General features: G+C 32.4%; 1 protein-coding gene across 1 annotated transcript in view; it reads left to right on the top strand.

The window, feature by feature from the left end:
* Boll (boule RNA binding protein) overlaps positions 1-26,669 on the top strand; it is a 59,906-nt gene that overhangs the window by 16,554 nt on the left and 16,683 nt on the right. Inside the window, exons 7-10 of the mRNA XM_077803072.1 lie at positions 3,991-4,062; positions 6,213-6,260; positions 7,554-7,682; positions 11,917-12,015. Of these exons, the coding sequence (XP_077659198.1) occupies positions 3,991-4,062; positions 6,213-6,260; positions 7,554-7,682; positions 11,917-12,015 (348 nt within the window). The remainder of the gene's footprint in view (positions 1-3,990; positions 4,063-6,212; positions 6,261-7,553; positions 7,683-11,916; positions 12,016-26,669) is intronic.

The raw sequence follows: 26,669 nt of genomic DNA, 5'->3' as shown, positions 1-26,669 counted from the left end.
ACATCCAGTAATCTGCCAAAATACATCCTATTGACATGTATAACTAAAGTGAGTAAATTAAAAAAAAAAGACTACATTCAGATCTTGTATGTGTTATACAAGTTTTTCTATGGCAGTAGTTTTCTAAGGTTTTTCTTAAATCTCTAAAATTTTTTTGAAATATTGTGAAAATCCTCACTCATTTTTAAGAACTTAAGTTTAAATAAATTAGGTATATTGTATATTTGCCTTAAATTCTTTTCTATCAGAACTTTGTACACAGAGCTGTGCGCTGAGGCTCATGCTTGTAATCCAGTGGCTTGGGAAGCTGAGGCAGGAGGATAATGAATTCAAAGTGAGGTGCTAAGTAACTCTGTGAGACCCTGTCTCTAAATAAAATACAAAATAGGGCTGGGGATATGACTCAGTGGTCAAGTGTTCCTGAGTTCAAACCCTGGTACCCCTGCACCCCTCCCCTCAAAAAAAAACCTTTGTACCCATATATTTAGTTTATTTTAATAATTTAAAATATCCACTCTACAATTCAGAATAAAACTAGTCAAATGAGCAAAACTCGAATAAATGAGTTAATATGTAGCTCCTGTGATGGAGAGTTAAAAATTTAAGTTAGTTCCCTGGATGAAATAAGATGCCATCACCCCTTTGGTATTTCTTATGCCACCTTTTTGCTTTGCTTTCTTATTTTTCTCAGGGCATTGCCTTTTTAATTGTGTATTTGTTTGATCCCAATACTATTTACATTCCATAAGAAAGCATAGCAAAATCTAGAATGACTGAGAAGTGTGCCTGTCTTTGAGGAAGGAAAAAGGTGATGGTGAAAGGGGAGTTTTGAAAAGAAGAACCCAGAGTTTACAGACACATTCACACAGGCAGATCAACTCAAGAAGGAGTTTAGGATCTGAAACTATATGAAGTTTGGGATCTGAAAATTGGTATTCATGCTCATATACCAATGGAAAATTTTCATTCTTCCATAATATAACTTGGTCTGGACTAGAATATATGTGTAGAATTAAAATTTTACATTCATGAAGTGTATATATATCTTTGGCTAAATGTTGACAAACAGCTTGAAAAAGTTTTATCAGTTTACTCTCTAGGCATCAATTCATGAGGACTCCAATTTCCCCATAATGTACTAATACTTAAAACTACCAGATTTTTACATTTTTGTCAGTATTTTTATGTAACAACATTTGATTTTACTTTCGATTTGCCTAGTTATTGGTAAAATTAAACATTTCATACACTTAGTGGTTGTTCCAGTTTCCTTGTCTATACCCTATTCTTTGTCCATTTTTCTATTGAGGTAATTTGTTGTCTTTTTCTTGAGTTAATTATATGTAGGTGTAGATTGTAAGTATCTCCTTCCAATGTGTGGCTTGTCCATTAATATTGTTTATGTTTTCTTATAAAATATTTATCATTTTTTATCTTTCAATATTGACATGTATTAAATGTTTTTCTTTATGGTTTCAACTTTTAGTATCCTATTTCTAAAAGAAATTATTTAGAACAAGAAGCTAGATAATCTCCTATATTTTCACCTAGATCTTAAATCTCTGGTTTAGGTATTGACTAGTCCAACCTTTCCCTGTTTTGCAGTGAGTCTTCTGCCAATTTCTGTGTGCAGATATCTTTCTAGGTTCTCTTATTCTGTTCCATTGGTATATTTGTTTACCCTATTCAACTTTAATTTTTTTGTTTTTGTTTTTGTTTTTTGGCACCAAGGATTGAACCCAGGGACGCTTAACCACATCCCTAGCCCTTTTTATATTGTATTTAGCAACAGACTCTCACTAAATTGCAGAAGCTGGCTTTGAACTTATGATCCCCCTGCCTCAGCCTCCCAAGCCACTGGGATTACAGGCATGCACCACCATACCCAGCCCAATTCTGTTTTAATTATTATGTCTCTATCTTAAGTCTTGAAAATTGATGGGACAAATCCTCTCACTTAGTTCTTCAGGAATCTCTTGTCTGTCCTTAAATCTTTGCTTTTTTAAGGATAAATTTTATAGTTTAACTTGTTTAGTTCTGTGAAAAACCATTGTTGGCATTCTGTAGAATTACATTCAACATGTAAATTAATTTGAGACATTTAGGTTTTTTGTAATTTTGAATATTCCCATTCATAAGCAAGATATATTTCTCTATTTATTTAGGTCTTCTTTTAGCTCCATGAAAAACTTTGACTCATCTTTTTTGAATTTTTTTTTAGTACACTATTATTCTTATTGCTTTTTATGAGTGCTATTTTTTAAATCACATTTCCTAGTAGGTTATTGTTGATGTATAGTAATGCTTTTGATACTTCAGTATTGATATTGTATCAGTAACCCTGCCAAACTCTCATTTAGACAATTGTTTATGATTCAGTATACTTCTATTTCTTTCTGTTCTTTTATTTATTGAGGCTTTTTCCCTTTGAGTTATTACACTGACAGGATCTCTGCTACAGTATTGATGTGATTACATCATAACTTTGTTCTTGAAAAAAGGAACAAGTTTGGTAATTCACCATTCATCTGTTTCCCTCCCTCCCACCCACCTCCCCTCTCCGACTCCCTCCTCCCACCCACCCTCCTCTCACTTTGTAGGCCTTTGGAAAATACAGTTAACCAGAGTTTCATAACCTTGGTTGGCATTATTGCCATTTGGGCCAGATGATTTCCTTGTAGAAAATTATTGTCCTGTGGTTGTAGAATGTTTAAAAATGTCTCTAGCCTGCCCATAGTTATGACAACCAAAAATGTCTCCCAACATTGCCAGATGTTCCCTACAATGCAAAATTACTTATGACTCATAATTATTGCCCTAAATCAGTTATGAAAGTTATTCTCTATTTTGTCTGCTAAGAGTTTTTATCATAAGAAGACAATGAATTTTTCAAAATGCTTTTTCTGTATCTGCTGAGATTATGATTTTTTCTTGAACTTTCTAAATAGTAAATTACATTGCTATTTTCTAATATTATTCCACAGTACAATTTTATTAACATTAGAATCTGTGAATTGTACAAAACTGATACTTCAGTTTTTTATGGGGGTGAACATTAATACAAAACAATATGAAGTTGGAGCCTATGTTTGAGATTAAATTTTATTACTACCATTAGAGCTGATTTTACCTGTCTTGAAATACAACTTGCCTATTTTATCAGTGATATGGTGTTAGAGTAAGTCCCAGAAGAAATTACTTATCACTATTATTATTACTAATCAAGTATTACTTGTACTTTCTTCAGACATAAACACATCACAAGTTCACTAGATGGTTAACCCATTTAAATGTCAACTTTTTTAAAATAACAGTTTGACAAATGATTCAGTAAATAATTTATATGCCTTAAAAATTTATAATATATATGTAATAAGGGAATAGAATGTTTATTATTTGTAAGTAGTGGAAAAATCAGATAGGATCATTAATTTAGTTCTAAATGTTATGTAAACATAAACTACTGGTGATTTCCACAGTAAAAATAGGGAGTGCCTGGGCTGGGGTTGTGGCTCAGTGGCAGAGCGCTCTGCTTGCCTAGCACATGTGAGGCACTGGGTTCAATTCCCAGCACCACATAAAAATAAACAAATAAAATAAAGGTATGAGTCCATTTGCAACTTAAAAAAAAGAATTTAAAAACTCTAGGAGGTGTCACCCTAAATCCAGATGTCATATTTCCCTGAATATTCCTACAGAACTGTATTTTCATAATCTTTGAAGGTGATACATTTCAGACTGAAAGCATCTTCTGAGTGGTTTTATCATTAATTACTATGGAAATGAAACAAATGGAAGTAGGAATACTGTGATGATTTTAATAAATAGACTTAAGTATAATTGGTAATATCAATAAGAGATAAAAAAAATAATACTTTGAATTATAAACCAAAAGTTGGTTGGGTTTAGGTAATAATTTAAGATAAATTTTATTATGAGCTATTTTAAAGAATTTTTCCTAAAATGATTTTTCAATTTTTCTTCTTACAGTCACGTTCTATATCTAGTTCTCCTGTGATGGTAGCTCAGCCAGTTTATCAGCAACCTGCATATCACTACCAGGTAGATATCACCTTACAATTAAAATCCTCTATGATACTTTTTATCCTAATTCTGGTACAATTATACAAATTATACAATTATAAAATTATATTTTATATACACTGATACAAATTATAAAATTAAAGGTTAGGTTACCTAGATATACTCAGGAAAAGAGTGTATCTACCAATTTATAAATCATAAGAGTTTTCAATATAAGAAATAATTTCACTTCATACACTTTCCATTTATATGTTTAGCAAATTCTACCCTCAAAAATGCCACTTTGATAGGAATATTCCTTTGCTTTTTTATAAATTCTAAGATAGATGATTTCACCAGTTTCTATTAATCAAAGCAAGTAATTCACAGTTTAATCAGCATTTACCTCCTTCATATTATTTTTTACTTTATAGTTAAACTGTTATTTATTTAACAAATCCATAAATCATTACATTTCAAGGTTTTTCTTAAAACTTCATAAACTTCATATTATCCTGGTCTTTAGTATAATATAGTGGTATTATCCCTTAGCAGTTGAAGTACTCAGCACTGAATTTACAGTGATTTTGGTTTAGAAGGTAGATCTATGGGGATATATATATCTTAAAGAAAAAATAGCTTTTATTTAAAAGGAATAATGGGCTAGAGATGTAGCTCAGTGGTAGACTGCTTACCTAGCATACACAATGTTCTGGGTTTGATCCCTGGAACCACAAAAAAGAAATAAATAAGAATAAAACATTTATTATTAAGAAATAGTATGACTATCTTAAGAAAAAAAAAGTCCTTTATATTGTCATCTTTCATTAAGTACCTTAAAATAAGTTGACCTTTTTTAATTAACAGCTTTATTTAGATATAATTCACATACTAAACATCCACCCACTTAAAATGACTTTTAGTGAATTATACCATAATTAATTTTAGAATATCTTAATCACATACACTTCCCCCCAAAAAAGAAAAACTTAACCTCTTTTTCTCCCACTTCATTCTAAGCAACTAATAATATCTTGCTCTATAAGCTTGCCTATTATGGTCATGTAATATGTAATATGACTTCATTCACTTAGCATAACATTTTCCTGTGGCTGTGGCTGTGGCTCAGCAGTAGAGCGCTTGTCTAGCATGTGTGAGACCCTGGGTTTGATTCTCAGCACCACATAAAGATAAATCAATAAAGGTCCAATAACTAATAAAAATATTAAAAAACATTTTCATGATTTATTCATATGATGGCATGTATCAGTACATTTTGCAATAAAATCCCATTGTATGATTATACCACACTTTATTTTCCATTCATCAGACAATAGATATTTGGATTGTTTTCACTTTTTGGTGTTCATAATAATGCTGTGATGAATACTCATGCAAGTTCTTGTCATATTACATATTACATGACTCATAAGTCTTATACCTAGAATGTAATTGCTGGCTCATATGATATTTTTGTGTTTAACTATTTAAGACCACACTGTTTTTCAAAAGGACTGTTCCATTTTTATATTCCCATCAACAGACTATGAGGTCTCTAATAGCTCCATGTCCTTGCCAATACTTGTATATCTATCTACCTTTTTTGATTATAGCCGTCTTAGTGGGTATGAATGAAGTAGTATCACATTGTGGTTTTGACTTTTATTTTCCTGAAGACAATGATGTTGCAGATGTTTATTGGTCATATGATATCTTTTTTGAAGAAAATTCTATTCATATTATTTGAATAACCATTTTTAACTTAGGTTACTTGTATTTTATTATTGAGTTTTAAAGGTTCTTTATATATTCTTGAAATAATTTCATTATCAGACACATGGTGAAAATATTTTCTCCCATCTCGTGGATTGTCTTTTCATTTCCATGAAGCCATCATTTGCAGCATAATTTTTTTTTAATTTTGATTAAGGTCCAGTTTATCTATTTTCCTTTGTTGCTTTGTTATTGTTATAAACAATTGCCTAATTCAGAGTTACAAAGATTTACAGCCATGTTTTATTTCTAAGTATTTTATTGTTTTAGCTTTTACATTTAGGTCTCTGACCCATTTTGAGTTAGCATAACATTTTCATGATTTATTCATATGATGGCCGACTTCACAGAGTTATCCAGTTTTAAACCTTGTTTATAACCTGGGTGGTATTTTGTTTATTGTTTTTGTTTTTTAGGCCCCAGCACAGTGTCTACCAGGACAGTGGCAGTGGGGTGTTCCTCAGGTAAATATTAATAAAGTTTCAATGTCTAATTTCACCGGCCACAGCTGGCACATGCCTGCAATCCCAGAAGCTCAGGAGGCTGAATCAGAAAGATTGCAGGTTCAAAACTAGCCTCAGCAGCTTACAGAGGCCCTATGTAACTTAGTGAGACCCTGTTTCAGGATATAAAATAAAAAGGGCTGGAGATGTGCCTCAGTGCCTAAGTGGCCCTGGGTTCAATCTCTGGTACCAAAATAAGTAAATAAATAAAATCCATATTTTACTTTATTCTTATGAAGACTGCATGAATAGAGATTTATACAGACAATGAATTCCTGGAACCTATTTTCCAACCATGAATAAAATCTTTACAATTATAATTATTGATATTGGGTACCTTAATAAAAGCCAAAAAAAAATGAGTACTAAAGTCAGGGGAAGTGGGTTTGAGACCTTTCTCTTCTTTGTGTTAAGTGTGATCATTTATATTCACATTTCCTCATTTTTAAAATGGATGTAATAACACTACAACTTGGTAAGTTTCCTTACATGATTTTTGTGAAGATCAAATAAGATCATGTAAGTGAAAGCATATAAGTGAATGGTACATTAACATGAAGAATTACTTTTTTATACTGTTGGTGTTATTGGAAAATTTAGCGCTTCTCTACCTTTACTTCAGATTTTTCTTCAGTTTGACTTATGCCTCTAAATAAGTACAGATTGTGTATACTTCATCCAGAAGGCTTGGGAACTGAAGTGTTTCGTTTTTCTGAGTGTGTCTGAGTGCTTTGTTTTGGGGAGTATTTGCATAGCCTTTACTATTTGAGCATCCCTAATCCAAATCTAAAATGCTCTGAAACTGAACTTCAGAGATGTTCTACCTGTATTCTGTTTTCTAACTTTTGATATCAAACAGCTTACTACCAAAACTATTGGTGACTTTTTCTCACTTCTATGTCAAGACACAAAGCTGAGAGTAAATACTCTCATTTTAAATACCAGAGGCCATATAACTACAAATTTTAATGATGTTAATACATCCACAATTAGTGTCTAAATTTGTGAAGGAAGTTCTGAGGCACTAAGAACTTTTACACTTACCAGTGATAATGTTCTTTAATGATATCTGCACAATTGGAATTTATAATAACCCAGAGTTCCTAGTCTTTTGCTAAGATAGTTCTATGCTAGCTCTGAAAAAGAATTTTAGGAAAATATGAAATATATATTTCTCTTTTCTGTTGGGTAAGCATTTGGTTTAACAGAAATAACTAATCATATTCGAATGAAAAATATGGTTTTGTGTTTTAGTCTCCTGCCTCTTCTACTCCATTCTTATACCTCCAACCTTCTGAAGTTATTTATCAACCAGTGGAAATTACACAAGATGGTGGATGTGTTCCTCCTCCACTGTCTCTCATGGAAGCTTCAGTTCCAGAGGTATATATTAGTCTTTGTTGTTGTTGTTGTCCTAAGGATTGAACACAGGCCATTACATTTGTTCTAAGGATTGAACACAGGGCATTACATATGATAGGTAAGCATTCTACCACTGAGCTATATTCCTAGCCCTATATTAGTCTGAAGGTAATTGCTACTGTTAATCCATCTTAACATTTCATTTTCTTCTTTTTTAACTTAAGACCCTCATTAAAACTGCTCATCTTATGTTTTCTTTGATTTATTGATATTTCTTATCCTTTTTATGTCTAACAGTGTTCATCTTAGATTTCTTCACTAACTAATCCTGAATCCTTCCCCAAGTCAACTGCCCACTAAACTAATCCCTGACTCAATCTCCTTGAAAGTAATGAGACACCAAATTTTTGCCTTTCTCTTTTGCCTTTCAGTCTGTATTGTTGCTCACGTTGTTAATTAAAAGCATTTAGTCATTAAACAAATGAGGAAAATATCTAAAAAGAATTTGCCTTCAAAACTATAAATCAAATTTATAACTAAAAATTATAAATGTCACCTTAAGTGTCTTTAAATTATAACCTTGATCCATCACCAATAGTCTCATTGTCTCTATGCCAAGAACTGCACATGATATGTTTTAAATCATACTTGTAAAAGATTAGAAATTAGCACCAACCTCCAAGTTTGAGTGCATTGTTTTATTATTTTTCTATTGCTAAGGTTCATAACATAATTTTGTTCTGAAATAGCTTCTACAATTGGATCTCAGTGTTCATTATTTGTCTCATCCTCCATTTTTGTGATTGCATTTTTCTCTTCTCCGGCTTTACTGAGATAAAACTGATGAATGAAATTGCACTATAGACATTAAGGATGTTTTGACATACGAATATATTATGATCACCACAGTCAAGTTAATCAGTGACCTTAGATGGTTATTCTTTTTGTATTTTGTTGTTGTTGTTTCTTTGTTTATAGTGAGAACATTTAGGATCTATTCTCAGCAATTTTCAAATGTATAACACATTATTGTTAACTATAGTCACTATGCTGTGAAGTATATTTCCAGAGTATTTTCATCCTAACAAAGTCTATACCCTTTGACAAACATCTTCTCATCCTCCAGCCCCTACCAATCATCATTTTACTCTCTGCCTCTATGAATTCAATTTTTTCAAATCCTAAATATAATCATGTGGTATTTATCTTTCTATGTCCGTCTTATTTCATACCATAATGCCCTCCAGGTTCATCCATGTTGTTACAAATGACAGGATATTATTTTTTAAGGTGTAATAGTATTCTGTAATGTATATAATAATGCATTTTCTTCATCCATACATCAATACACAGTACATTAAGATTAATTCTATATTTTGGTTATTGTGAGTAATGCTGCAGTGAACATGGAAGTTCAGATATCTCTTCAAATTATTTCATTTCCTTTGGATATATTCCCAGAAGTGGGATGAGATTGTTGAATTAAGTGGTAATTTTTTATTTCTTTAAGAAACCTCCATACTGCTTTTCAAAATCACTATACTAATTTACATTCCTACCAACAGTATACAAGAATTTCCTTTTCACCACATCTTTGCTGGTGATCATTTTGGTTCCTAGTTAAGTCCCCTTTTATCACAGGTTTTCTATATGGGGATATAATAATTGCTACTTCTTTTTCACCTTTACCCTGCTTCACCTTGGCAGTGTTCCTTAGTTAGAAGGGTAGGTAGTAAACATCAAAAATGATGTGAACATGATTTCTTTGATTCTATTTCCCCTTCTGTTAAACAGTGTAAAATTGGATCTCTGTACAGATACCCCCTGATTCTACGTTGGCCTGACCATACAATGCACCCCTACACTCAAGACTGTAAAGAATCTTTGAATAGGTCTGACCTCTAAGGAAATCTTTATCCTTCCTGATGTCTGAGAAGGCCTCAGAATCCTCCCTCATAGTGGTCAAATTGTACAGCACTTGGCAGGTATATTCTACATTGTTTATAGCTTGGGAATCATGGACATTTTCTTAATTGATGATGGCATTTTTTAAAAAATCAGTCTTTTGTTGTTTTTGTTGCTTTCTGATTTGCAAGGAAGAGCAGTGAAGTAAGAATGTTTTTATCTTAGATATTTACTTTTGGCATTAAACCATATTCTTAATTCCTGATATCAGATAACTTATCATCAGAATTTTTATATTCACTATTTACTGGAATTTTTATCTTATAACTTGGAATTTGTGCAGTATTTCCTTACAGAATGATATTTGCATGCTTTTATTTTAATATTGTTTCTGGTAAAGATATAATCTAATATATAATGTAATGAATAGAGTAGGGTGGTTTATTGTTTAAATAGTTTTATCCCTAAAATTAAGGAGTGCATGGCTTTTCTTGTGAGTTATTATGGTTAGATTTCTAATTTATGGAAACCAAATCAGTTTCTAGCCCCCAAAATACAAATCTACCCAATTCCTGACTTATCTTTAGTGTCATATATTTATTTAGTGACTGTCAGTCTTAATCCAAGGTAATTTCTGCCTCTTATGCTCTAGATAGCTTCATTCTCCTGCTCCTTGAGCATCTCACCCTATCTATTATCCTTTATTTTTTCCTTTGTATTTTAAGTCTGTTTCTCTTCATTCATTCACAGCTTCATTTAATCCACTGGTTTGAGAAACAACCTTCACAGTCTTTCCTTCATGATTTCCTTTTTTGTAAAATGAGGACATCAGGAAAATCTATTTTACAGAATCAATGTAAAAATTAGAGGTGTTGCATACAGAGTGCTCTGTATAGTGCCTAGCATCTTGTAAAAGGCAATTATTATCCTGTGACACTCTCTTCCACAAATACCGAAATTCTTTTCTACCATTCAGTATTTCTACTGCTTCACTACTGATTTGCTCTACATTTGCTGAAGTCCGTCCACTTCATTTAACTTTCTGCTGAAAATGCCTTTGAATAAGGTCTTCCTCAAGGACTTCCTAATTGCCAAATATTCTTCCTTCCTTTTAATCTTAGTTGACCTTTCAGAGACATTATACATACTCCTTGAAACTCCTTCTACCCATGGTTTCCATGACACTGCTCTCTCTGGCCTTCCTTTACATCCCTTTATTTTCCCTTGTAATCTGATTTTGCTCCCATAATCATGATTGGTTCTCCATTCTTTCACTCTATGTATTCACTGCTGTTATTATCATCCATACTTATATCGTAAACCCTAACCACACCCTTGAGTTTTAGACTTCACTATCCAATATAATAGCCAGTAGCTGTAGGTGGCAGTTGAGCACTTGAAATATGGCAAGAACAAATTGAGAATGTCCTGTAAATGTAAACTGTACACCAGATTTTGAAGGTGTAGTATGAAAAAATTATAAAAATGTGAACAATTTAATATTGGTTATACTTTGATATGATACTTTAAGCCTATTGGTTTACATAAAATATATTATTAAAATTAATTTTATCTGTTTAGCTTTACTTTTATAACATAGCTACTGAAAAACTTAAGTATATATGCAGCTCATATATTTCTATTGGACAGAGCTGCTTTAGAGCCATCTAACTTTTTATCAACAGTAAATCTGTACTAGAATTCCTACAAATACCATAAATATTATATCACAAACTTAACTTCTTCTCTGCAACCCCCTCACATACAATTACATAAACATAAGGTTTTCATTGTGTGAATGATACCACCATCTGTTGTACAAGCCCTAAATCTGTTTTTACATGATCTGTTCCTGGCCTGTTGCTCTATTGACTCATCTTTCAGCTGTCATTTAGTATATAATCTTTCTTCCAGCCTACTAAACACCTGGGTAGATTGCCCAAATAAGGAGTTTTCTTAGTTTCATCTATCCTTTGATATGTAATTCCCTCATTCTTTCCCTAATTCTTTCATATCAAACATCAACTTCACTAGAAAACTTTCACTGAGCACTCTTCCCAACTTTCTTAAACAAAATCAAGTAGTACTTTTTTTTCCTCCCATGCATTTTATATATATATATATATGTCTCATAGGACATATGGTGATTTTTTTACTACCATCTATTTCTTGATTAGTTAACAAGTGAATTAAATAAATCTAGGGAGTGTGTTTTTCATCTATTTCTATCAATTGTGTAACAAAATGCTTATTAGTACATTGTTAATTGCTGAGTAAATGTTTTTAATTAACAAATTAAAGTAATATGTTTTCTCTTCCCCTCCTACCATCCTCCCATCTTTTGTAATAGCCTTATTCTGATCATGGAGTTCAAGCAACATATCACCAGGTTTATGCTCCAAGTGCCATTGCTATGCCTGCGCCTGTGATGCAGCCTGAACCAATTAAAGTAAGAAGTTTGTTTTGATCCTTTTTTCTGTGTTTTTTCAGTTACATTTCAGGTTTTCCAAATTTCTCTTCTGGAAAGGAGAAACTGGATTTTTTTTCACATTTGTGATTAGAAGTTCAAAATTGGTAAATTCCTTGCATGTGGAGGAAATAACAATTCTAAATTAACTGTAATTCCTGTTATTTGTGAAGAGGTTATAAACCATACCTACTCAAAAAATTTTATTTATCATGTTGAAATGTACATAACTTAAGATTTACCATTTTAATCATTTTCAAGTATATAATTCAGTAGCATTAATTACATTTACAGTGCTATACAAATTGTCACCATTATTTCCAAACTTTTTTCTATTACCCCGAATAGAAACTCTGTTTTGCTTATTCTCCCCTCCCCCAGTCTCTGGCAACCATTAATCTACTTTCTGCTTATGAATTTTCCTCTTCTAAATATTTCATATACTCAGATTTTCACTGTGTCATTGACACATAACATTTATGAGGAGAAGAAAACAATCAGTGATTTCCTCTTTCTGTTTGTAAATGTTTCCATGCTTCATAAATCAAACTCAGGCCAAACAATGATAGCCTAATTAGATCCATGTATATGTATATTCAGTATATTTTGGCTGTCTACTGTGTAGCAGGGAATTTTTCCTATTCCCTTAAGACCCAGTTTCTTAGTAAAACTATTGCATCATTTTGTTAGAGAAATGGATTTTTATCTCCAGGAAAGAATTACAGATTGATAACTGTTCAGAGGAGAATGTAAATTTTGTGTGTATTGTAGTTTGATGAGGAAAGGGGGGTATTCTTTGCAATAAAATGATGGAGATAAGTTATTTCACACTCAAATTCATGCTTTTCTGATCCATCATATTTGTTGAACTCAGTACCAAGACAATCTACATTAAAGTGCCTCCCCATGCTTGTGTCCTCTCAGCCAATCACCACTCACTGCCATAACTACTTACTGCATCCTTTCACTGCCTTTACTATTGTACTGTGAATATCAAATAAAACCCAATTTTGGCCTCGTGTCAAAACCTTATACAAACCTTATTTTTGGAGACTTAATTTTTAGTATTGTTAGAAAACCTTCTAAAACATATTTCTTCTAATTTAACATTTTTTCTAAATATACTTCTCTAGAAATAGCCATTACTGCTATGCCATATTAAATAAGTTTCAGTTATTTTCAGTTTCTGAACTAGAGAGAGAAAGAAGAGGTGTCATAAATAATTGAAATTGTACTGCTCAAATAGAGAATGGAGTGGTGAATGGTATAGGATAGGAGAAATTTCCAAAGAATGTTAATGTTAAACATTCTTCATTTAAAGTTTAATTATTCAGGCTGGGGTTATTCACTCAGTGGTAGAACGCTTGCCTAGCACATGTGAGGCACTGGGTTTGATCTTCAGCACCATATTAAAAAATAATAAATAAAATAAAGTTTAATTATTCTACCTTAGGAGTACATACTTTAAATTTTCTTAGATCTATGAGTAGGTAGCAACAGAAATGTATCGTACTCTTCAATTTAGTCACATGAAAATTACTAATTCACCTTTTGTTGGAAATGGAAAAAGGAAAATTTAATACATTTTCAAAGTCAAAATTAAAAACACAAGGCTATTATATGATTTTGTACTTCTTTATTTTTTAATAAAAGTGTTCTATGCATTTTATACTCAGTATTTTTTCATAAGTGACTTAATAGCCCTCAAAAGAAAACAATACCCCACTCATTTCTGTAGTTTTCTAGAACTGTACAACCTTGTAGAAATGCTTTACTATACAAGTTTTACTATGTGGCAAATTATTCACTTTTCCTTATATTGCCTTTGTATTATAACATGGAAATCTTAATATGTGAATGCTGTTATATCATTAGGAAACAATCTTTTTCTAAAACATAGTAAACTGATTTAAAATACTAATGAGCATTTGAAACATTAACCCTTTTCTTCCTATACAAATTTCCCCTGGTATCAAAAACCTTGATGACTTTTAAAATAGGAGGGTGAAAATATTCTTTATAAGAACTTGATCCTATTATTTTTATGTCACATTTTAAACTCTAATGGAAAGATTGATCAATGAGTACCAAAGATCCATTAAGATAGTAGTAAAAAGTTCTAATGTGCTTTTTGCACAGTTAAGGTGACTACAAATGAACAATAATGTACTATGTATTTTAAAAAAGCTAGAAGGAAATGTTTTGAATGTTTTCACCATAAAGAAATGTTATGTGTTTGATGAGATAGATTTGTTTAACTTGATTTAAACATTACAAAATGTATACATCTATCAAAATGTCACATCGTACCAGCAATGATATGTAAAATTGTTGTTTTATTTATCATTTAAAATAAACATAATTTAAATTTTTAAAAGATATATAACCTCAAAAACTCTGATTATAATTTTGTGAATATTAATTTAGACACATCCTAAAGTAGGAATCTCAGATATCCAAACTATCTTTAAACAACAAATCTAATCAGTGAAATAGAGATCTTCATAAATCTGAAAGCACGAATCTTACTGCTTATTTAGTAGTTTGCCAGAATCTACTCAAAGCCACAGACTATCAAATCACATACAAAAAAGCAAATACAGAGAATACCAATATAGAGAGTAATATTCTATTACTTAGGGTTATCATTACTTAATTCAACAGTCATATCATATATAGAGTTAAAATTAAAGACAATAATAGGCTGTGGTTGTAGCTCAGTGGTGGCGCACTTGCCTGGCATGTGTAAGGCACTGGGTTTGATCCTCAGCACCACATATAAATAAATGAAATAAAGGTATTGTGTTCATCTACAACTAAAAATATTTTTTAAAAATTAAAGACAATAAAGCAAAGCCACAAATAAGGAAATAGAAAAGTATAACTATACCAACTCTATGAAAAAAAAATACTTGTATAGGGTACTACATTCAAGGCAAGGATGACTAGCATAGACAGATGTTCCTCAATTTAAAATGAGGTTACATCCCAAAAAAACCATTAAAAGTGAAAATATGATAAGTCAGAAATGCCTTTAAGAGATCCAAGATGGCAGAGATGATGTAAGCTACAGATCTCAACCCCTCTGTAGTTTGGAATCAAAGCAGTGAGAACAGCTGATTGAAGAGGTAGCCTACAGAGGGAGTGCACAGATTCACAATATTGGAAGGTCAGAGACTTGGAGGGACTCAGAAATTCTGATTACTGGAAGATAAAACAGGAAAGAATTTGTTACCTTAGAACTAGCACCATGAGGGCAGGTCTGGGGAGATGAGTAACAGAGAAAGAGGAAGGGCAAAGCTGACAAGCTTGTTCAGAAACAGTGATAGAAGAGAAAATCAGACTGAGTTAACCTGAGAAAAGAGCTGCAAAGCCACCTTGTGTTGGTGAAGTGCTCACTTTTCTCAGTTTGTTGGTGGAGAACTGTAGTGGGCAACCATTTTGCAGAGACCAATTAAATCTCTACAATTTTATCCCATTTAGAGATGCCAATACTATCATAGGGAATAACTTTGAAGTGGGCCAGCCAAATAGCCTGACATAAAATTGCTGCAAGCTGAAGGCTGCAGGAGGCGGCCAAATAGAATATACCATACTTTCAGGGGAGTACAGGGTCTAGGGTGATACATGTGCCTTTGCAGATCAGGGGTTCACCAAGCACTTCTGCCAGGGAGTGTGGTACCTACAGAGTAGTGCAGACTTCTATAACTGGCCACAGCCATGCCACTGGAGGCCACTCCACACCTGGCCACATTCCCACTTTGACTACTATCCAGTGCCCTGCCACCCCAGCTGCTGCCCTACATCTGAGCTCCCAGTCTGCCCCATTATTCTCTGCCATGTGCTCCCTCACCCAAAGGATTGACACCTATAATAATAAGAGGTGAACTCACCTCTTATTAAAATGTTTTCTTGAGTCTTCCCTCATTGGTTTTTTTTTAAGGTTCCAACTAAATTTATATATTCTTTCAATTAAATTTTTTTCTCAATGCCACTTTTCTTCTTTCTCATCTCCATCCCCGTCCCTTCTCATCCTTCTTTCTTTCCTCATTTTTTCTTTTTTCCCTCTTAATGATATAATTTAGTATTAAGTATACTGTCATTAATCCTTAATGTTTCAGCCTTTCTGTATTATTTTTTCACCCAGTTTTCTCATTGATTAGTAGAGTTGTGGAGTTCATTAGCACTAAGTTTGGCTTGCTGTTAAATTACCCACTCTTACTGGTAGGTGGTTACTCTCTCCTCTCAAAGCAGTTCTGGTGGTTGAACTTAGCACTGGTTAAAATGTTGACAGTAAGAAAGACTCTGAGCCCAGGGCTTACTTTAAAGAGATAGGTGCTCATTAAAATACCCTTACTTAAAAGAGGAAGAAGACTCCATCACAATGGTAACACAAATATAGGATCTCAGAAAACATAAGCCAATGAGATACCTCCAAAAGGTTATAAGCCCCCAACAACTGAATTCACAGACATCAAAGTGAATGAAATTAATTTCAAGACTGCTTTTTCTATTTCTATGAAGAATGTCATTGGAATTTTAATAGGAATTGCATTAAATCTGTATAGTATTTGGGTAGTATGGCCATTAGGTAGTATTAATTCTGCCTATCCTAATACATCTTCTAAGGTTATCTTCAATTTCTTTCTTTAGTGTTCTGTAGTTTTCATTGTAGAGGTCTTTTACCTCTTTTGTTAGACTGGTTTCCAAGTATTATTTTTGGGCTATTCAATTGATTCATCATTGGTGTATAGGAGCACAATTGATTTATGGGGGTTAATTTTATATCCTGCTACTTTACTGAATTCATTTATGAGTTTTAGAAGTTTTCTGGTGGAGTTTTTTTGGTTTTCTAAATATAGAATCATATCATCAGCAAATAGGGATAGTTTGAGCTCTTCTTTTCCTATTTTGATCCCTTTAATTTCTTTCTTTTGTCTAATTGCTCTGACTGGAGTTTCAAGGACTATGTTGAGTAGAAGTGGTGAAATAGGGCATCTTTATCTTGTTCCAGTTTTTATAGGAGATGTTTTCAATTTTTCTCCATTTAGAATGATGTTAGCTTGAGTTTAACATATATAGCTTTTACAACATTGAGGTTTGTTTCTAATATCCCTAGTTTCTCTAATGTTTTGAATATGAATTTTGAGAAATCATATGATTCTTTAAGCCTGTTGATATGATGAATTATATTTATTGATTTCTGTATGTTGAACCAACCTTGCATCCCAGGGATGAACCCCACTTAATCATGGTGCACTATCTTTTTAATATGTTATGTATGCAATTTTCTAGTATTTTATTAATAATTTTTGCATCTATGTTCATCAGGAATGTTGGTCTGAAATTTTCTTTCCTTAATGTGCCTTTGGGTTTGGTATTGGAGTGAAACTAGGTTCACAGAATGAGTTTGGAGGGGTTACCTCTTTTCTATTTCATGGAATAATTTGAGGAGGACTTGTGTTAGTTCTTCTTTGAAGATATGGTAAAACTCCACTGAGAATCCGTCTGGTCCTGGGCTTTTCTTTGTTGGTAGGCTTTTGATGGCATCTTCAATTTCATTGTTTGATGTGTTTAAATTTTCTGTGTCCTCCTGATTCAATTTGGGTAGATTATATGTCTCTAGAAATTTGTCAGTGTCTTCAAGATTTTTTATTTTATTGGAGTATAAATTTTTAAAATATGCTGGGAAACAAATATAAAATGTTTGTTAAAATTATCAGTGAGTTAAAAGAAGATCTAAGTGTGAATTAAGGGAGAAGATACAGGATATGAATGACCATTTTAATATTTAATAAAGAAATAGAGATTCTGGAAAAGAACCAGTCAGAAATTTTGGAAATGAAAAATATCATAAGTTAAATAAAAATTCAGTTGAAAGTCTCTAGAAGATTAGGTCAAGTAGTAGACAGAATTTCAAACCTTGAAAACAAGGTAGACACTCTGGAACATCTGGACAGTATTAAAGGAAAAAAAAAGAAGCAATGGTTAGACGCTCCAAGAACTCTTAGACAAAATTAAGAGATTTAATTTAAGACTATAGGCATTGAAGAAGAAACAAACATATAGGCTAATGGTATTAACAACCTACTCAGTGAAATAATAGCAGAAAATTTTCCAAACTTTTGGAATTATATGGACATTTAAATACTGGTATTCAGAACCCCAAATAGACAAGAAAAGAATGTATTATGACATAATTAAAGTGCAAAAACACCATAACAAGGAAGAATTTTTAAAATAAGAGAGAAATACCAGGTTACCCAAATGAAAATCAATCAGAATAAAACAGTTTTCTCAGTAGAAACCCCAAAGACTAGGAGGGCTTGGAACTGTATATTTCAAGCCCTGAAAGAAAATAACTGGCCTGACACAGTGGCACATGCCTGTAATACCAGCAACTTGGGAGGATTGCAAGTTCAAGGCCAGCCTCAACGATTTTGTGAGGCCCTAAGCAACTTATTGAGACTCTGTCTCAAAATAAAAAATAAAAAGGGCTGGGGATAAAAATAAAAAGGGCTTAGTCATAAAGCACCTCTAGGTTCAATCACTAATACCAGTACCAAAAAAAGAACTGCCAGCAAAGCTATTCTTCAAAATTGAAGTAGAAATAAAAACCTTCCAAGATAAGCATAAACTGAAATAATTCATGACTACTAAGCCCACCTTTTCAGAAGATAATTAAACCCTGTAGACAGAAAATAAAAACAACCAAGGGAGCTTGAGAAAGAATGAATCTTATTAGAAGAGCAAATAAGCAAATGAGAATTCGGGTTGAATCAAGTGTTAGACATAAATCAAAAGAGCAGGAAGTAATAAACACTTCCATAATAACACTAAATGTAAATTATCTCAGTTCTCCAATTAAAAGACAGACAGGTAGGTACTTTTGGTTAGACAAAGGGGAATGAAGGGAAGGGAAGGAGGATGGGAATAGGTAAGACAGTAGAGTGAATCAGACATTACTTTCCTATCTTCATATATGAATACACAGCCAGTTTAACTTCACATCATGTGAACTAAAAGAATGGGAAGGTATAGTCCATGTATGTATAATATGTCAAAATACATTATACTGTCATGTACAACTAAATAGAACAAATAAAAAATAAATTTAAATGAGCGAAAGGCAGATTGAATTTTTAAAAAAGACTTAGCTATATGTTGCCTTCAAGAAACAGACTTCATTGGCACAGACATCCACAGGCTAAAAGTGAACAGATGGAAAATGATATTCTATGCAAATGCAACCTGAAAGCAAGCAGAAATAGCTACCCTCATATCCAACAGAAAAGACTTTAAGCCAAAATTAGAAGAGCCAAAGAAGGCCTCTACAAACTGGTAAAGAGAGAAAATCAACATAATAGTAAATATTTATGCTCCAAATGTTGGTATACCTAATTACATGAAACAAGCACTAGGCATGTAGGCTATAATACAATAATACTGGGTGATTTCAGTATACCTCTCTCATCAATAGATAGAGCATCCAGACATAAAATCATCAAAGATACGACAGACTGATACTATAGATGGATTTCAAAGACATCTTCAGAATGTTTCATACAACAGCAGAATATACTCTTTTTATCAGCTCATAGATCTCCAAAAATTTATTTCTCCAAAATAAATCATATTTTGAGCCATAAAGCAAGTCTTAATAAATACAAAAAAGTCTATATAATAACTTGCATCTTTCAGATGGAATGAAATTAGAAATCAAAAGCAAGAAAAACTATAGAAATTATATAAACACATGGAAATTAGAAAATTGATGAATGGGTCATCAAAGAAATGAAGAAATTTTAAATTTCTTCACTAAATGAGAATAGAAATATAGCATATTCAAATCTCTGGGACACAGTGAAGGCAGTTTTAAGAGGAAAATTTTTAAGTCTGAGTGCCTACATAGAAGAATCACAAAGATGCCAAATAAAAAGCCTAGCAGTGCATCTCTAGGTCTTAGAAAACCAAGAATAAACCTTTTCCAAAACTAGTAGAAGGAAAGAAATAATAAAGATGAAAGCTGAAGTTAAATAGAAAATAAAAACTACAAAGAATCAATGAAACAAAGAGTTCTTTGAAAAGATTAACAAAATTGATAAACCATTAGTCAAAAACTAATCAGAAAATAGAGAAGATCCAAATTAATAAAGTTCAAGGGGGAAAATAGGAAATATCACTACAGACATTACAGAAATCCAGAGGATCACTAGAGAATATTTTGAAAATGTATATTCCAATAAATTAGAAAATCCAGAAGAAAAGAATAAATTTATAGACACACATGACTTTCCAAAATTGAACCAAGAAGTTACTGAAAACCTAAATATACCAATAACAAACAATGAGGTCAAAGCAGTAATAAAAAGCCTTCTGAGAAAAAAAAGCCCAGAACCAGAGGAATTCACAGCTGAATTCCACCATACCTTTAAAGAATAAATAATGCCACTACTTCTAAACTTATTCCATGAAATAGAAAAAGAAAGAACATTCCCAAATTTATTGTACAATCAGTATCACCCTGATACTAAAACCAAATAAAGACACATGAAGGAAAGTAAGGAACAATATCCTTGATGAACATAGATGCAAAAATCCTTAATAAAATATTAGCAAATTGTATTCACTAACACATTAAGAAGATTATGCAACATATTAAAGTTGATTTCATTCCATGGATACAAGGATGGTTCCATATGCAAATAAATAAACATAATTCATTACACAAATAGATCCAAGGACAAAAATCACATGATCATTTCAATAAATGCAGAAAAGACCTTCAACAAAAATTCAACACCTATTATAAAAACCCTGAAGAAACTAGGGATGAAAGGAACTTACCTCAACATCATAAAAGCGATATGTGACAAACTCAAAGCCAACATCATCCTGGATGTGGAAGAATTGAAAAAATTTTGTCTGTAATAAGAAAAAGAATAATGATGTCCACCCTCACCACTCCTATTAATATAGTACTTGAAATTTTAGCTAGAGCAATTAGACAAGGGAGGGAAAGATGAGATACAAATAGGAAAAGAAGGGCTGGGGATGTGGCTCAAGCTGTAGCGTGCTCGCCTGGCATGCATGCTGCCCAGGTTCAATCCTCAGCATCACATACAAACAAAGATGTTGAGTCTGCCGAAAACCAAAAAATAAATATTAAAAAAATTCTCTCTCTCTAAAAAAAAAAAACAAATAGTAAAAGAAGTCAATTACTACTAATCTTCCACTTAGATAATCCCAAAAACTCCACTAGAAGATTTCCAGAGCTGATAAACAAATTCAACAAAGTAGCAGAATACAAAATTAACATACAAAAATCAATAGCTTTTCTATACACCAATAATGAGTCTACTGATAAAGAAATAATTCTATATACAATAGGCTTAAAATAAATCTAACTAAAAGGTGAAAGATCTCTACAAAGAAGATTACAGAACACTGAAGAAAGGAGGAAAGACCTCCCATGTTCTTAGAGAGGTAGAATTAATATTGTTAACATGTCCATATTACCAAAAGCAAACTACAGATTCTATGAAATTCCCACAAAATACCACTGACATTCTTCACAGGTCTAAAAAAACAGTTTTATTATGGAAGAATGAAAAATCCTGAATAGCCAAAACAGTTCTGAGCAAAAAGCAATGCTGGAGGAATCACAATACCCAATTATAATACAAAACTACAGTAAGAAAAACAGAATGGAACTCGCATAAAAATAAACCCACAGATCAGTGAAATAGACAACACAGAGACAAACCCACATATATACAGACATCTGTCTGATCCTTGAAGTCTCAAAAACACATCAAAGAAAAGACTTTTTAACAAATGGTGCTGGGAAAACCAGATATCTGTATGGAAAAGAATGAAACTAGACCCTTCTCTCTCACCCTGCAGAAGAGTCAAGTCTATATTGGTCAAAGACCTAGAAGTTAGACCAGAAACTTTGCAATGCTAGAATAAAACATAGGGTCAACACTCCAATATTAATTAGCACAAGCAACAGATTCTTCAGTAGGATTCCTAAAATTAATAAATGAGATAGCATCAAATTAAAAGGCTTCTGCATGGCAAAGAAATAAATCAAAGAGCCTACAGAATGGGAGAAAATCTTCCAGTTGCTCCTCCAACAGAGGATTAATATCCAGAATGTATAAAGAACTCAAAGAACTTAACAGCAAAGTAACCCAATCAATAAATGATCAAGTGAACTAAGAGATACTTCTCAAAAGAAATATAAATGGCCAATAAACACATGAAAAAGTGTTTAACATTTTTAGCAATCATTTACAAATCAAAACTATACTCTAGTTATTAGGATAGCAGTCATCAAGAATACAAATAATAAATATTGGAGGATGTCGGGGGGAAGTACATTCACATATTGTTGATAGGACTGAAAATTAATACAATCACTGTAGAAATGAGGAAGATGAGTACTCAAAAGACTTGGAATGGAATCACCATATGACCCAGCTATTCTATACCTGGTATTTATCCAAAAGAACTAAAGTCAGCATACTATAGCAATACATGCATTCCAATGTTCATATAGTGCAATTCACAATAGTCAAGTTATGGAACCAGCCTAGGTGTGTCCATCAACAAATGAATAGATGAATAAAATGTGATATATACACACAATGGAGTTTTATGCAGTCATAGAAAATGAAATTAATATCATTTGCAGGAAAATGAATAGAAATAGAGAACATCATGTTAAGTGAAATAAGCCAGACTCAGAAAGTCAAGGTTCATATGTTTTCTCTTGTATGTGGAAGCTAGAGAGAAAAAAGCAAGGGAAAAAGGATCTCATGGCAGTAGAAAGTAAACCGATAGAGTAGAAAAAGAGAATCACATGGGGGAGAAGGGAAGGGTAAGGGCAAGGGAAGTACTGAGGAATGAACTGACCAAATTACATTATGTGCATGTATATTTCACAGTAAATCCCACTATTATGTATAATTATTATGTGCCAATGAAAATTTAAAAATAAAAACCTAAAAATGTATTTAATATACCTAGCCTACCAAACCTCATAGCTTAACAACACAGTACATTGTAGAGTATCAGTCATACCCTTGTTATTACAAGGCTTACTGTGAGTTGTGGCTTGGTGCTGATGACTGCCTATTCAGTTTTTCCTGAATGCACATCACTTTTCCACCAAGATGAGAATAAAGAAAAAAATCATAAGTCAAACCGTTGGAAATCATTTGTTTATCCCAGCTCAATCAGAATCTCTAAAAGAATCTGATTAGGAAACTAAATTTTTAATTATTCATAATTTAGTTGCTGCTCTTAATATGTAGAGTTGCATCTTATTGCCTTTACTTTCACTAAGATATTGAAATCAAGTCTAAGTTGGCCCCAAGATATCCGAGCCAAATATTACATCACTATAGATACTTGAAATGTTAATGATAATATAATATAAAAGAAGGGGCCTAAATAATGCCCTGAACAAAAGGAGAAACATCCTTATTCTTGATGGTATTATATATTATATTATATGTTATATTATATATATTATTATATAATAATCACAAATAATTATATCTGATCTTTGAGTTCAAGGAAAAGAGATACTAAGATTCTGCATTGAGTTTTATTATTATTATTATTTTCATTGTAGGTAGACATAATACCTTTATTTTATTTATTTATTTTTATGTGGTACTGAGGATCAAACCCAGTGCCTCACATGCGCTAGGCAAGTGCTCTACCTCCTGAGCTATAATCTCAACACCCTGCATTGAGTTTTAATCTAATCCAAAGACATACACGTGTGTACACACACTTCAAGAGTCTGTGTATTACAATATAATTTGTTTCCCTTATAATCTTTTATGTATTTTATGTAGTTAAGAATTTTATTCTAAGAATAATTTTGATAGGCCACAGGAAACTGCCAAAAGAACCCATAGTGCACATACATAAAAAGTTAACATGCTATGCTAACATCACTTCATTTTACTGGTAACAAATTTTTATAAGGACAAAAATCTTTAGCTACATGTTCCTAATTCTAAAAGAGCTTTGTACTTCCATGCTGATTAAGGCAATTCAAATTAAGCAGTGATATAGGCAACAGGTTGATGAGTAATAATATCTGATATGGCAAATATAATTTACCACATTAAACAAATACAGAGTTCTACAACAACATTCTAACAAATGTAGCTTTCTATAAAAAGCATTGATAGTCTCAATGTCATAAGATCTTTATATCCTTCAAAGTATAAAAATTTTTTTAAAAGAATGAAATCCCATCATTTGCAACAACATAGGTGGAACTAGAAATCATTATGTTATGTGAAATAAACCTGGCATAGAAAGACAAGTATTACATGATCTCACTCAAAAGGTAAAATCTGAAAGAGTTGATCTCATAGAAATTGAGAATAATCATGGAGGCCAGGGAGAGTATAGGTGGGGGAATGGTAAGGAAATGTGAATCAATGGATATTAAGTTACAGTTAGATAGAAGTGAGAAGTTCTGCTATGCTGTTGCACATTAGGGTGATTGTATTAACCAATAATGTAATGTATATTTCAAAAAGATTGAAGGAGTTTGAAAGTTTTCACCATCAAGAAATTATAAATGTTTGAGGGCCAGGTGCAGTGACACTCACCTATAATTCATGGACTCGGAAGGGTGAGGCAGGAGGATTGCAAGTTCAAAAGTCAGCCTCAGCAACTTAGTGATGCCCTAAGCAACTTAGCAAGACTGTCTCTAAATATAAAAAGGACTAGAGATGTGGCTAAGTGGTTAAGTGCCCCGGTACAAAAACAACAACAACAACAAAAAGAAATGATGTTTAAGGAGGTGAATGTACAAAATCTTATTTTATCATTACATAATGTATACATGTACTGAAACATTACATGGTACCCCATTAATATGTATACTTTTTAAATTTTTATATATCAGTTTAAAATAAACCAAAAAAAATCCCAAACAATAGATGGGCAAAATAATTAAACAGAGATGGGTTGGGGCTGTAGCTCAGTGGCAGAGCACTTGCCTAGCATGTGCAAGGCACTAGGTTTGATCCTTAACACCGTATATACAAATAAAATAAAGACATTCTGTCCATCTACAACTACAAAAAAAATTTAAATAATAATTAAACAGATGATTCTCAAAAGAAAAAAAAACATAAGCAATCATCAAATATATGAAAAAACGTTCAATAGCCCTAAAATCAGAAATGCAAATTCAAACTACATTGAGATTTTATCTCACTCCAATTAGAATGTCAATCATCAAGAATAAAAATAATAAATGCCAGCAAGGGTGTGGGGGAGGGGCTGGGAATATAGTTCAATTGGTAGAGTGCCTGCCTCACACAAGTCCCTGGATTTAATCCCCAGCACCACAAAAAAAAAAAAAAAAAAAAAAGAATGTGGGGGAATACACTCATACATTGTGGGTGGGACTGCAAATTAGTACAACCAAGTTTGGAAAACAGTATGGAGATTCCTCAAAAAACTATGAGTGGAACCACCATATAACCTAGCTATACACTTCTTGGTATTTATCCTGAAGAAGTAAGATCACCATATTAGACTAATACAGGCACATCAATATTTACAGCAGCACGATTCACAATACCCAAGTTGTGGAACCAGTACAGGTGCCCCTCAACAGATGAACGGATAAACTAAGTTATACACAACACACCATGGAGCTGTTAAGAAGAATGAAATTATGGCATTTGCTGGTTTAATAAATGGACAGAACCAGGAACATCATGCTAAGTAAAATAAACCAAATCCATAAAAAATCCACTGTTTTCTCTCATATGTCAATGCTAGATCAAAAGGGGATAGTGGGCGGGCAGGGATCCCATAAAAACAGAAGGGAACTCAATGTAGTAGAGAAAGGGGATAAAGGGGGAAGAAGGAGGGGTGGGAAAAAACGGAATGAAGTTGACCAAATTATACTATGTTCATATATGAGTATACCCACTGAATTTCATCTTTATGTATACCTAATAAAGCATCAACTTTTAAAAAATTTAAATAAATAGAAGAAAGACCAATGGAGTAGAGTAAGGAGAGTGGAGGGAAGGAGGAGGGGAAGAAAGGTGGAAGTACTTAGAGACTAAAGTAAAGCAAATTATATTCCACTCATGTATGATTACGTCAAAGTAAACCCAATATTATGTATTGCTATAATGCACTAATAAAAACATTTTAAAAAATAAATTTTAATTTTTTTAATATTACAGGAAAACTTTTGGTGCTTTTGTAAAGACATTCAACTTCCTGACAGTAAAACAATATATTTAACTAAACATAGAAACAAATATATAATTTTATATATAAAAAATATTTGTAATATATAAACATATATCTAATTGTTCTTTTTTAAAAAATATTTATTTTATTAGGTGTAGATGGACACAACACAATGCCTTTTTTTTTTATGTGGTGCTGAGGATCGAACCTGGATCCTGCCCATGCTAAGCGAGCGCTCTACCTCTGAGCCACAATCCCAGCCCCTATCTAATTGTTCTTTGTAGTTTCAAAAGCAGTGATATGAGTAGCTTCTTAATTTTTACCAAAATTTTTATTAAACCATAATTTCTAATTTTGATTTTCATTTAATTAAGGAGCAT

This window comes from Urocitellus parryii, chromosome 1, assembly GCF_045843805.1.
Source record: "Urocitellus parryii isolate mUroPar1 chromosome 1, mUroPar1.hap1, whole genome shotgun sequence".
Lineage (NCBI taxonomy): Eukaryota > Metazoa > Chordata > Mammalia > Rodentia > Sciuridae > Urocitellus > Urocitellus parryii.
This window is presented reverse-complemented; position numbering and strand designations above follow the sequence as displayed.